The following is a 13060-nucleotide window of genomic DNA, read 5'->3' on the forward strand; positions in this document are numbered from 1 at the left end:
TGTAACAGGCAATTATTAATATTAAAGATGTCATCTGCCCACAAATAACTTGAAAGAGAAGCCACATTAATTCCGATATCCTGTCCCAAATGTAGTCTGAATCATTACATTCTGTCTACCTGAATAATGTCTTCTCATTTCAATGGAATTTTGTAGGTGTTCATAAATATGCTAATTTCTTTTCACTGTAGCAAAAGCTACAATTTAGGAGAACCAAAGAACTGCATTTATTTTAAACTGGCAGGTTTTGACTTACAGTTTAGCCTGATATATGCTTCAAAAGCCATTCTTCCTAACCGTTTTCTAATTTTAAAGAATTCAATTATAAAAGAATAACCTGAATGGAAATGGCGCAAAGAACTATCCTTGTACTTTATAACTGGTATTGTTTTGTTTTAAAACATGACAGCAACTCTTTCATAAGCATGCATATTAATATTCTTTTTAATTAAATAACTGACTAAGGGCTTCCCTGGTGGTGCAGTGGTTGGGGGTCTGCCTGCCGATGCAAGGGACGCGGGTTCGTGCCCCGGTCCAGGAGGGTCCCACGTGCCGCGGAGCGGTCCAGGAGGGTCCCACGTGCCGCGGAGCGGCTGGGCCCGTGAGCCATGGCCGCTGAGCCTGTGCTCCGCGATGGGAGGGGCCACAGCAGCGATAAGCCCGTGTACTGCAAACAAACAAACAAACAAACAAAAAAACTGACTAAATTCATTATCATTCTGGCTGATACTCAAACTCAAAACTTTTACGTTGAAAAACAGAAACAATGTTGACAATTAATAAAATGTGAGTTTATCTAGTATACAGAAGAAGCAAAAAATAAAAATAAAATGTCTAATTTTCCTTAGGTATATCCTGTAGTTCCCACCTCATCACAAGTTCTAGGGTCCTCCCTTCCTTGGAGAAACTATCCCAGAAGCTGCCTTCAGCCTTCCCCACTGGTCACAGCCCCTCTAACTCAGTCGGGGGCGGGGGGGGGGGCGGGGGCCTTCCTTAATTCCAGCTCAGCAAATAGCACTCTGTTATAATGGTTTCTTACTTGTCTGTCTCCAACATTTGACTGTGAAATCCTTGAGAGCAGAAACGAGTCTTAACTTTATGCTCCTTGCCCTAGCAGAAAGCTTGGCATATGGCAGACAATAAATATGTGCTGAATAAAGGAATAGATTGATCCTTCCCCTCGGGCTGTGTTTTTTCTTGATGGCAAGGCCTATGTCCTACTCATCCACCACTCTAACAGTACTGACTCTGAAATGCCTGGTACTTGTACACAGCAGGCTATGAGGAAGTAACACCCTTCCAATACGAAAGATCTCTAAGATGTAAATAAGCTTCACTGAGGCCTTTGTGTAAACCAACTCCCCACCATTAGTTTTAGGAACACTGCAGAAAGAGAGAAGAGCTGGGAATACCAGCTGTAGTAAGACTGACAGATTTCACCCCCAGTAAAACACTGAGATGGTCAGTAAAGGAAGCCCAAAACCATAAGCTTAGACACATGTATTTCAGTGGAAAAAACTTTTCCATAACTTTGGAACTTGTCCATATCTCTAATTTTGTTAATACCTATTGATTTTCCTGTAGTTAACAGGAAGAAAGAATTCTGAAGAAAATCCCAAAAGATTTTGTGCCTGGGAGGGAAGAGGCAGAAGACAAGACTACATCCTATTAGGAAGAAACCTGAGTGGAAGAGAGGGAACTAGCTGAGGAGGTCAATGAATGGGGTGTCTCCAGGGAAGGGACAGCACTAGAACCCCCAATCCAGACTCCTCAAACCTGGATTCTCCTAGTTTGGAGGGGATATGGCTAGCAGGATGCATCTGAAACCACAGCATAAGCATGAAAAAAAATAGAGCATCTACTTCTAGAATGTCAATTTTATTCCAAGATTTGGGAGAGGGGTGCAGTGACAGTTCTGTGTTAAAAATAGAAATATGGGGCTTCCCTGGTGGCGCAGTGGTTGGGAGTCCGCCTGCCGATGCAGGGGACACAGGTTCATGCCCCGGTCTGGGAAGATGCCACGTGCCGCGGAGCGGCTGGGCCCGTGAGCCATGGCCGCTAAGCCTGCGCATCCAGAGCCTGTGCTCCGCAACGGGAGAGGCCACAACAGTGAGAGGCCCGTGTACCGCAAAAAAAAACTAAAAACAAAAAACAAATATGACTAAAACATAAAACTCAAATGAATTAAGGTAAACTATGAGACTAGAGACTTGAATCAATTTTGTTCAATGTTCCAAGTAAACATTCCCAGAATGGCAGGCTGCAGAGCATGCTCCCGGGTCCTTTCTCTTCAACAGCAGTTTGCTGAATGGATGTTCACCAATAAGCTAAAGCAGCTGTTCTCAACAACTTTCCCACAATTTGACGATCACATATGTATGACAAAACTTCAAAAATTTGTTTAGGGGACATAAACAAATGTTTATCAATGGCACAACCACTAGCGACATATAAGTAACAAGTCACCCTCTACCTGAAGCAAAGATAAAGTGCCAAAGTATCAGCCATATCTCTACCACTTTCCATCCAAGAAAGTCTATCAGTTATGCAAGATAATAAGCAATATTTACAAGGATATTTCTAAATATGTCCTAAATTATTTTTCTAAAAAGAAATCATTTTAAAACTTTGATATTTTATTATTACTAAGAAAGTACTCTTGGGTTACCTCCCCAGACTATCGCCACACCCACACCTTTGACATCAAAATCTGACTGGCTACCAGTCAGGTACACATGCTGCCCAAGTTAAAATGGGACCTGGACAGTATTTCCATAAGGTAACTACTAACAGCAATTAGGAAGAGGGTCGAAAAATGCAAGAGCCACCCGGAAGGCTTGGACAGAAAGCAATCCTCTGAACATCTGGTGCAGGAAGGTCACTTTAGTGTTCATGTCATTCTAAGGGAAGACCACAAGACACGAAAAAAAGTGCAAGTAGAAACCATGAAATGGATTCCAAGAATACTTACAACCATGTTTTTGTGAAGACATAATCTCTGTGGGGGCAGGGATTTTTGTCTGTTTCATCACTGCTATATTCCTAGTGCCTGGCATGTAGCCAATTCTTAATAAATTTGTCAGGTGGATGAATGTTTTGTTACACCATGAGCAATAATAATTTAAACACAGAGAAAACTGCTACCAACATATTTCATAACCATGGCAAACTTAATCACAGACTGGCTTCCTATTCACTGTGCAGTCAAGCACCCTCCAAGCCCCTTCCTTAAGAAATGTCAATGTTCCAGGAAAGCACACTCACTACTTTAACAACAAACCTCCCCTCCTATGCTCCGTCTCTTCAGCCTATGAGCATTCTCCCTTCTTCTTGCCTTAAAACAAAATCCAACCCAACCCAACCAACCCCAGAACGCTTCCCCGCTTTTGCAAATCCTTAGGCTTCTGCCTCTCTCCCACTCTGTCCTCCTCCAGCTTCTCAAGAGGAGCCTGGGCTTCCTCACTGCCCTGTCATCCCTTAAGGAAGCTCAGTGGCTTCAATGCTCAATACTCTACTAAATTCTGGCCTTGAGACAGTCACAGCTACCCTTGCATCCTGCCCAGTGGCATTACTACTGCTGACCATTTCCTCCTTGGGTAAAATAGTCTCCTCTGCCTCTCAGATATCATTTTCCTGCAGGTTCTTCTCTGCTCTCTTCCAGGAAATCCTGGCACTGCTCGGAGGAATCTGAGCTAGAATTCCCCACTATCCTTTCAGAGGTATGGATATAAGCCAGGGCCTGCCTATCAAGAAATCAAAATTGCCCATAGGAAGTCCCCATTCATTCCTCAATTCTTGGCCATTGTGAGAGATTCTGAGAAACCCAAGACTGAACTGAGCAAAGGTACCATTAAAGAGAAGCGTCTCAGCCAGGAACTTCAATCCCAGGGGTGTAATTACTATCATTGTAATAAGATATAAAGCTAAGCCTATTTTACTTTCTACAAGTTGTTTTCTTAAAAGCTGTATATAAATACAATACACATAATAAAATCATTTTCAGGAGTCTGACACAATCATTCTTGATTTTTTTTGGGGGGGTGTCAACTCACGTTTTTATTAAGAGGGCTTTCTTAAAGCGCAACAGTATTTCTTTCTTCATCTTTTTTCTTCATTGCCTACATCATTTGTACCCTAAAAGGACAATCAACAGGCAGCATTCATGAAGTTGTCTCATATCCAGTGTGTACATGAAAATGGTCAAACCCAGGTAGAACCTACAACTCCTCCTCAGTTTTCTCCAAGAGTTTCTCATGAAACTAGCTACTGGTAATCAGTAACTAGCTAGAGAACACAAGAGCTGAATTATCTTGTTACCTACCAGCTCTTATCTGGGGATAACTCAGTTCCTACAACAGTAGTAGCCACATGGTATATCAGTAAACATTACTGAGTTTGGAATGATAGTGAAACTTTCCAGAAGCAGCACATATATAAGATTTCTGGGACTGCAAACACATTAGTACTGTTATTTAAGAAACAAAATAATGGAATATTAGAGACCCAGTTAAGGGCAAAGATATTTATCTTGCCTTAAAGGTGAGTTCAGTTTTACCTGAGTGACCTTTCTCTAGTTAAACTCAAAGATAATCTCCTTTGTTTGTTGGGGAGGCATAGGGTCAGGGAAATTACTGAATTCTCTCAGAGCCACTAAGCTCTTTTAATTATAGAAGATGCCTGCTGAAGACAAAATACTTGATAGGCAGGCATTCGTTAACTTATATTACTAGTAGAGGACAAATAACAGTAAGAGAATAAATGAACTGAAGCCCATTTAGGCATAACTCTATATTGGATGTGTGCCTTAGAAATTAGTATCTTTATTCTAATGAGTAAACAGGCACAACCAACATTCAAAACACACCAATTAAAAGAATGCCGAAGTCTAAATTGAGCTTTAATCTGAAACCACTGGAAATGAAAACTAGCTATTATTTTCATGACCCATTTATAAAGAGCTCTAACAGCTATGTTTAGTTGTAAACAAATAAATTTTAAATGCTTGAGCTACCTAAGGCAGCTACCTCAGAGCATGTAATAGGACATGCAGGTGTGAGCCTAGGAGAAGCCCAGCGGAGGGAGCGTATGTATATACAGAGCAGAGGGTCAGGAGTTTTCACTCTGCCTCTTGCCCCCTAACTTTTCTGAGGTATTCCCACCAGCTGTAAAATGGGAAGATGCCTGTGTCGCAGGGCAAGAATGAGACAATCTGTGCAAGCACTCTGTAAAGGGTGAAGGCTCCACAAGTGTTAACATTGACCATGCACTCCAAGCACATCTCCCATTCTGCTGGCAAAGGTGTGCGCATGAAGGAAGTTCAGCCACATCTGCACGCTGAGCCTACTCTCTTTTCTGGTACAGTAAACACACTGAAGTCTAAATTTGTGTTTACAACTGGTCTTCTTTTATAAGAACTTCACATAACAACGAAAAATGTTAAAACATTTCACTGATGCTTCCTGTATATTTTGGAGGACCTAGACAGCCAAGACAGGGAAAATGAGTAATAGACAATGAAATTTGTTCTCTAACTCAAACCCATCTCCTGATTTAAAAAAAAATATTAAAATATGCATAAAAGATTACCATAAGGTTAAAGAGCACAGTCTTGGAGTCAAACTGCCAGGGTTCACACCCAGCCTTCACCCACCCACTAGGTGCCAGATTACCTCACCTCTCAGGGTCTCTGTTTTCTCATCTGTAAAATAGGAATAAAAACCGCACTTACTTCACAAGAATAGTACATGGCTTAAAATGAGACAAGCTATATAATGTACCAGTGTACCAGGCACAGAGGAAATTAACTACTATTGATATTTCCAATAAGACAAGCACAGCAGGAGAATGCAGCTAAACTAGGATGGACTAAGGTGAGCTAGGCAGGGGCACCCTAGCCCCACACTGCACTTCAGCGCTCAACCTCCTTACAATGACAGAACCTCTCTAATGCCACTCTAAGAGTCAGGAAGTTGTACTTTTGAATTCTAAAATACTGTCACCATAAATCCTAGGGCTTTATTTTTTTTTATTTAATTTAATTTTTTGGCTGTGCCACGTGGCATGTGGGATCTTAGTTCCCCGACCAGGGATCGAACTTGCACCCCCTGCACTGGAAGCATGGAGTCGCTGGACCACCAGGGAAGTCCCTTAGGGCTTTATTTTCACCCTTTGAAAGTCATTTCATATCCACCATCTCATTCGATCTTTTCAAATTCTGGTAGTAGGAAAGGTATCATTATTTCTAATTCACAGATGAAGACAGATTCAAAGCAGTTAAATAACTTTACTCAATGTCCTGCAGAAGTGGTAAGATAATACTGGAGACGGGCCTGATGGGTCTGAGCCAGTGCCAACACTTAGTCCACCACAATAAGCAGTCGGAAAGCAGGTTAAGTACCTTTCAACTAAAGACACCTGGCAATTCCCTAGCCAATAGTTACAAGGGAGAAAGAAGGAATCAGATACGTCCATAAGGAACTCTTGAATTTGAACTGCAATTTGAGTAGGCTTTTCATTTTACCTGAGACAGTAAAGACAGAAGTTTTGCATCAGAATAATTTTGGTTTTTAAAGTATTATCCACATTATCTCATCTTCAAGTAGCGCTACTTGACTATTGAGAGGTCAAAAAAGAATTCTCATGGTCATTAAAAAAAAAAAAGAATTCTCATGGAATTCATCTGTTTCTATTTTTTTACTAGTCCTACATAAACAATCATAGATATTTTGAAGAGACTAGAATGTTCAAAAGTGTTTTTTTTTAATATTTAAAGTTCTAAGGGAAACAAATGGTCAATGATTCTAAATATTTAATAAGTGTGAAAGCACGCCACCAATTTTTTGAAATGGCAGTCTAAAGGCCCACTTGGTGGTTAGTCGAATTAAACTTTAATTACAAAATGAACAATTAGGAAAACTTAAGTTACAAATCAGGGGTTAAAGCTAATTTAGGCCTAGGTCTTTGTGGCCCACCTCCCTCTCTCAGAGTCTAACTACCTTGGAAGCAGCCCAATGAGGTTTCGGAGTTCACCGGTTCTAGAGACTGATTTCTAGCCGCCACCACAACCTGCCCTTCCTGCTCTCCATCCCATTCCTGATCTGTCTCCTAAAAACTGTCCTGGTGGCTGCTTTCTATGCTCCAGCAGGCAAGAACAGTTCGGCATCCTGTTGAGCCAGCCTTATTCAGGAGGAGCAGCTCTTAGAGACATCTGAAGTGATCCATGCCAAGGAATTCACCCTGGCTTCAGCTGCAGCACAGCAGCGGATCCCTCTGCTGCCCAGGATCCAACATGAGACTAGTGATGTTTCACTTCCCAGACCTATAGGAGAGACTCCAAAATAGTTACTGGGCTGTGATTCTGAAATTATGGCAGCTAAGAGTGCTGATGTCACCATTTCCCCCATGACAATTACAGGTGACACAGTCCTGGAGGAGACTTGGTGATGGCTGTCAGATCACCAGAGTGACCACAGTCACTGAACCTCAAGTTCACACACATGATCCTAAGAAACCAAAATTTTCTCTCATTTTCATGGGTAAAAGAGTTGTGGAAGGCAGAGCTGGAATGCTGAAGTTTCAATGGTTTATGGAAAGAAGACAGTATTGTATTTAAAAAGATCTGACACGTGGCTGCCTAAGCATATGGTAAAGAATGAATCAACATTTTAAATATATTATTCCTTACGTAAAAACTTTTTACAAAACTTGTGTATTATCTTCAATGTTTTTAATGTAGGCAATCTCCACAGCACACTAAAAAAAAAAAAAATCCTAGATTAGGTATCTAAAAAATGAATAATTAATAGTATGCAATTTTCTATGTCTTTGGGCTAACCTTTGCCACAGATTTAAAAACTCTCTGGCTTTTAAGTAAAATGTATTTTTTAAAATGTATCTTTATTGGAGTATAATTGCTTCACAATACTGTGTTAGTTTCCTGTTGTACACCAAAGTGAGTCAGCCATATACATACATATGTCCCCATATCCCCTCCCTCTTGAGCCTCCCTCCCACCCTCCCTATCCCACCCCTCTAGGTGGTCACAAAGCACCGAGCTGATCTCCCTGTGCTATGTGGCTGCTTCCCACTAGCTATTTTACATTCGGTAGTGCATATATGTCAATGCTACTCTCACTTCACCCCAGCTTTCCCCTCCCACCCCGTGTCCTCAAGTCCATTCTCTATGTCTACATCTTTATTCCTGCCCTGCAACTAGGTTCATCAGTACCATTTTTGTTGTTGTTGCTGTTTTAGATTCTATATATATGCGTTAGCATACAGTATTTGTTTTTCTCTTTCTGACTTACTTCACTCTGTATGACAGACCCTAAGTCCATCTACCTCACTACAAATAACTCAATTTTGTTTCTTTTTATGGCCGACTAATATTCCACTATGTATATGTGCCACATCTTCTTTATCCATTCATCTGTTGATGGACATTTAGGTTGGTTCCATGTCCTGGCTATTGTAAATAGGCTGCAATGAACATTGTGGTACATGTCTCTCTTTGAATTATGGTTTTTCAGGGTATATGCCCTACATTCACATGAAATGATATACCAGGGCAGGGGTAACCCAACAGTATAAGGACGGGAAGTCAGCCTAGGAGTAAAAGTATGGTATAGGTAATCTAAGGTGTAAAGCAGATTTGATAAAAAATGCAAACCCTATAAATGTTCAATAAGTAATTTATAAAATGAGATTTATTTTTAATAAAGAACAGAGAAATACAGGAAAAAGTGTGAATGCACTGGCACTACACAAGCCTTGCTACAGCACAGAATTTAGTGTAAGTTGCTTACTGAAGACCCTGTAATGGCAAGTTCCAGCACAACTTGTCAGCATGGAATGGAAAGTCAGTACTTAAGCAAGACGTGTGTGTGTGTGTGTGTGTGTGTGTGTGTGTGTGTGTGTGTGTGTGTGTGTGTGTGTGTGTATGGCAAGTCTACTGGGGGAATAAGAAACAAAAACACAACTCAGAAAAAACAATTTCATCTTGGCTCAGTGCACGGCTGACCATATTTTCTACTTAGATAAGAAATTTCTACTAATTTGTTTTTAGTAATTAAAATACATTATTTTGGTGAATCTTCAACAAGAATAAAGCATTATATTATACAATGTAATTCTAAACACATTTCTTTTTCAAGTTGCTGTATTTAGAGATAAGCTGACTTTACACACTAATGGTTTTATATGTTATCACCAAAACTTGGCCTAGGAAGTAAGAGGGAGAATAGAAATCAAGAAGTTCTTGAACATAAACCTTTTCTCTTCGATCCCAAAACTGCCTTTATGGACCTAAGTGCCAAAAGGGAAAGCTTTGTTCTCATGTGTTTTGGGCATTATTTAAGACTCTCCTAGCAAATCTTCTTGCAGTGGAGGGAATGTTCTACTATCCACTTATAAAACTGCAGGATGATTTCAGTTTGCATTGTGCAAATGACAGTCTAGCTGCCGTATTTATTGGTGACAAAACCTATAGCCAGTTATCATAATCAGTCACGATAGGATGGAAGAATGGTGCTAAGGAAACCAAGGCTCAAAAGGACTTTGCTCTATTTCTTATCACAGCCTTGTCTGGAAATCACGTGCTGGTAGCATACAGTAAGTGCTCCCAAATATCTGAATAACTGATCACAACAATCAGAATTAGAGAGCTGTGTGGGTTTTAATGGAAGGAGGAAGGGTCAAGTATTCTTCACTACCAGGAATCTAAAACAGTAATTACTGTTGGATGTCCAGGTGCTCTGCAATGAACTATAAGCAGCTTCAGTTCTATATATGAAGAATAGTGACAGGCAAGAGAGTTCTGTGTGAATGTGCTTCAAATTGGTGTAACCACAATGATTAAATCAGTTAAAAAGTTCAATTCCAAAACTATTTGAAACTCAAGATTTTCTACCACTTGAGCCCCAAATTACTAGATCAAAAAGAAAAAAAAAATTCATACTTTCCAGCGACTGCCAACTCTATATAAATCATGTGAAAAGAACTCCTGAAACAGAAAGCTGAATTTTCACAATTAGGAAACAATACAACTGTCTTTTAAAAGTTTTAGTTAAACAAAAGAGTATGTATACACATGCATGTTTACAAAAAGGTCTTTATAAACATAGGAAAAAGTCGAAGGATTGCTTTGCTTATTACAGGTTATCCCTAGGGAATGTCCCTTCCTTATATAATTAAAGTTGAGGAAAAAAAAGATAGTTTTTAACAGCAGTAAAGTTACTAAAAATTAAGCGGAGAGAGGCATGGACATATATACACTAACAAACGTAAGGTAGATAGCTAGTGGGAAGCAGCCGCATGGCACAGGGATATCGGCTTGGTGCTTTGTGACCGCCTGGAGGGGTGGGATAGGGAGGGTGGGAGGGAGGGAGATGCAAGAGGGAAGAGATATGGGAACATATGTATATATATAACTGATTCACTTTGTTATAAAGCAGAAACTAACACACCATTGTAAAGCAATTATACCCCAATAAAGATGTTAAAAAAAAAAAGTTATTTTCAAAACCAATCTCTAAGCATATTTGCTAAACACAAACATGCAAATGACCTTGCCCTAATTTATTTTCTCCATTTTGCAAAATACTGTTCTCCTGACAGTTATATGCTTTTTAAAAAATACTTCTCATCATATAATGTCAGGTAATAAATATGATTATCTCTTTTCTGAGCCTTCATTGCTTCTCATTTGCATTTCTTTCTATAGTTGGTATCCAGCTTTAAAATTTCAAGAGTTTATAAGTTCAAAAATCTACTTGTTTTAATAATTAGAACTAAATTTAGCCACAAGAAATAATTTTCAAATTAAAAATTTGGAATATAATTTGCTAGAGCTTGAAGGGAACAAAAAAATTATGTAAGCCAACCTCTTCTTTTCACAGATGAGAAAGAGACCCAGGGGACCAGCCTTAGGTCCTCACAAAGTGATGAGAACCCTCATTATGTCCTACCGATGACATGCTTTATCCCACATCACATAATTTTGAAAGTTGCATTTTCCATTATTCTCGTTAATAATTTCAAAATAATAAGGAAAATATACTGCTCCCAAGATGATGCATAATCTATATAAACTGGCTTTGTTAAATTAATGGTAACTAGCAAGGGAACCGTGAGCCTCTTTACCTCATCCTCATCTGTACAGTCAAGGTTTAAGCAGTGAGTCTTCATAGTTACTTGCAGGTATATTATAGACAGTTAATTTTTACTGAGTGCTTTTCTGGGTTAAGAACCAGACTTCATTAGCCTGTCTAATCACCCCCACTCACCCCATTTTCAAGATGAGAAATGTGAGGTTCAGAGAAGTTAAGTGACTTCTTTGGAGTCCAGCGACAGTAAGTGCCTAAAAGGATCTGACTCCTCGGGTCCAGCATCCTCATCACTACCCTGTGCTGCCCCTGAAATGTAATCATGCAGTTCCAAAACCACATTCATGACCAGAGTGGATGGAATTCATTTGCCTGATTACATTTCCCAATCTGTGAGCCTCTGAAACTATGGGAAGCTACTGGAAATGCAAGAGCCACACAGCTCCCAGACCGTGATCTCAGACTCAGACTGTCTTGCACCAGCTTTGATGTAACTCCCCCTTTGGGCCTCCTGACCGACTTCCTAGGGCACTGTAGTTACTTACCGAACTACAAAGGCTTTTTATTTTGTCCCAAGCACGGCGATCTAAGGATTGCCCAGTGGCGGCAATGAGGAGGCAGGGAGCTCTGCATGGTTCTCTGGCCAGAGCCAGGAACCCTATCCCAGGCTTGGGTGCTGAGCCTTGTCTGCACCCTGCTCCCACCCAGACAGGGCTACCTGAACTATACTCACAGTTCTCCATATCAGCGCGCAAGCCTACCATGGACATCCGGGCCTGTGTGTGTTCTCCACACAATCCCACCCGCAGGCCACAGTCTCCCTCCAAGTCCCTTTCACTTGTTTAACTCCTCGTCATTCTTCACGACTTGGTGGACCTCCCATTTCCCAGAAAACCCTCCCTATACCCTCCTCGTTCCCAGCTGACTGAGGTCAGCACCACCCTTGTCACCAGGCAGTCTGTTACCTTGTTAAACTCCTTCATGGGCTTCCCCACTGCTGGGTCCCCAGCACCTTGGAGCCTGGCTCACAGCAGTCACTCCAAGAGTGTTCACGAAGGCATGACCCTGCCCGTGTCAGGAGCAATGACAGCACTGACCATGGGCATTCATCCTGGCATGTTTACTACTCTGCCCTTTCGTTTTTCTAGAAAGAGCACCCACAGACCAGACAAAAAGATTTGGAATGACCCTACATCTGATGTGCTTGTTTTCCTATAACCTATCAGCTCCCCGGCACCTTGCCCGTGTGGAGGCTGGGCAGCTGATATAAACCTTGTGATGGATGTGCCTAGGCCACAATCAAGCTCTGTGCTTGAAGCATTTGAGCATATTTGTTCTCTGACTTGAGATGGTCTTGGATTATTCTGGATGACAGCAATACAGTTGTCCCCCAGTAGCCATGGGACACTGGTTCCAGGACCCCCTGCAGACACCAAAATCCACAGATGCTCAAGCCCTTATACTATAAAACTGTTTAGTACAGTCGGCTCTCGGTACCTGCGAGTTCTGCAACCTCAGATATGGAGGGCTGACTGTACACTGCTTGGCACCAAAATATTTTCCTGAGACTGTACCTCTGAAATTTTAACACAAATTAACAGAAAAATCTGATTCACTTCCCAATAATGTATAATTTAAAAAGAACTTTTCGTAAACACTTGCTCAGTCAGACATGACTATGTATGCAACGACAGAGGAAACACTAAAAAGTTTTGAAAGTGGCAAATCTAACTCAGATACCAAGGGACTTTAATCAAAGAGTTCAGCAAAATTCACAATACAGTACTGACTTCTGTAAACAGACACATTTATATTTAGTAGGATACCAATAATTCTTTATTGCAGAGGGAATAAAAACATATTAAGGGCTTCCCTGGTGGCGCGGTGCTTGGGAGTCCGCCTGCCGATGCGGGAGACGCGGGGTCGTGCCCCGTTTTGGGGAGAGCCCACATGCCCCG

General features: G+C 41.0%; 1 protein-coding gene across 1 annotated transcript in view; it reads right to left on the bottom strand.

The window, feature by feature from the left end:
• Window positions 1-13060, bottom strand: part of MAP3K1 (mitogen-activated protein kinase kinase kinase 1) — an 80155-nt gene that overhangs the window by 54327 nt on the left and 12768 nt on the right. Inside the window, exons 5-7 of the mRNA XM_007450757.1 lie at window positions 12600-12678; window positions 11283-11411; window positions 2792-2900 (exon numbers count right to left, since the gene is read on the bottom strand). Coding sequence (XP_007450819.1) covers window positions 2792-2900; window positions 11283-11411; window positions 12600-12678 — 317 coding nt within the window. The remainder of the gene's footprint in view (window positions 1-2791; window positions 2901-11282; window positions 11412-12599; window positions 12679-13060) is intronic.

Source organism: Lipotes vexillifer, unplaced genomic scaffold, assembly GCF_000442215.2.
Source record: "Lipotes vexillifer unplaced genomic scaffold, Lipotes_vexillifer_v1.1 scaffold274, whole genome shotgun sequence".
Classification (NCBI taxonomy): Eukaryota; Metazoa; Chordata; class Mammalia; order Artiodactyla; family Lipotidae; genus Lipotes; species Lipotes vexillifer.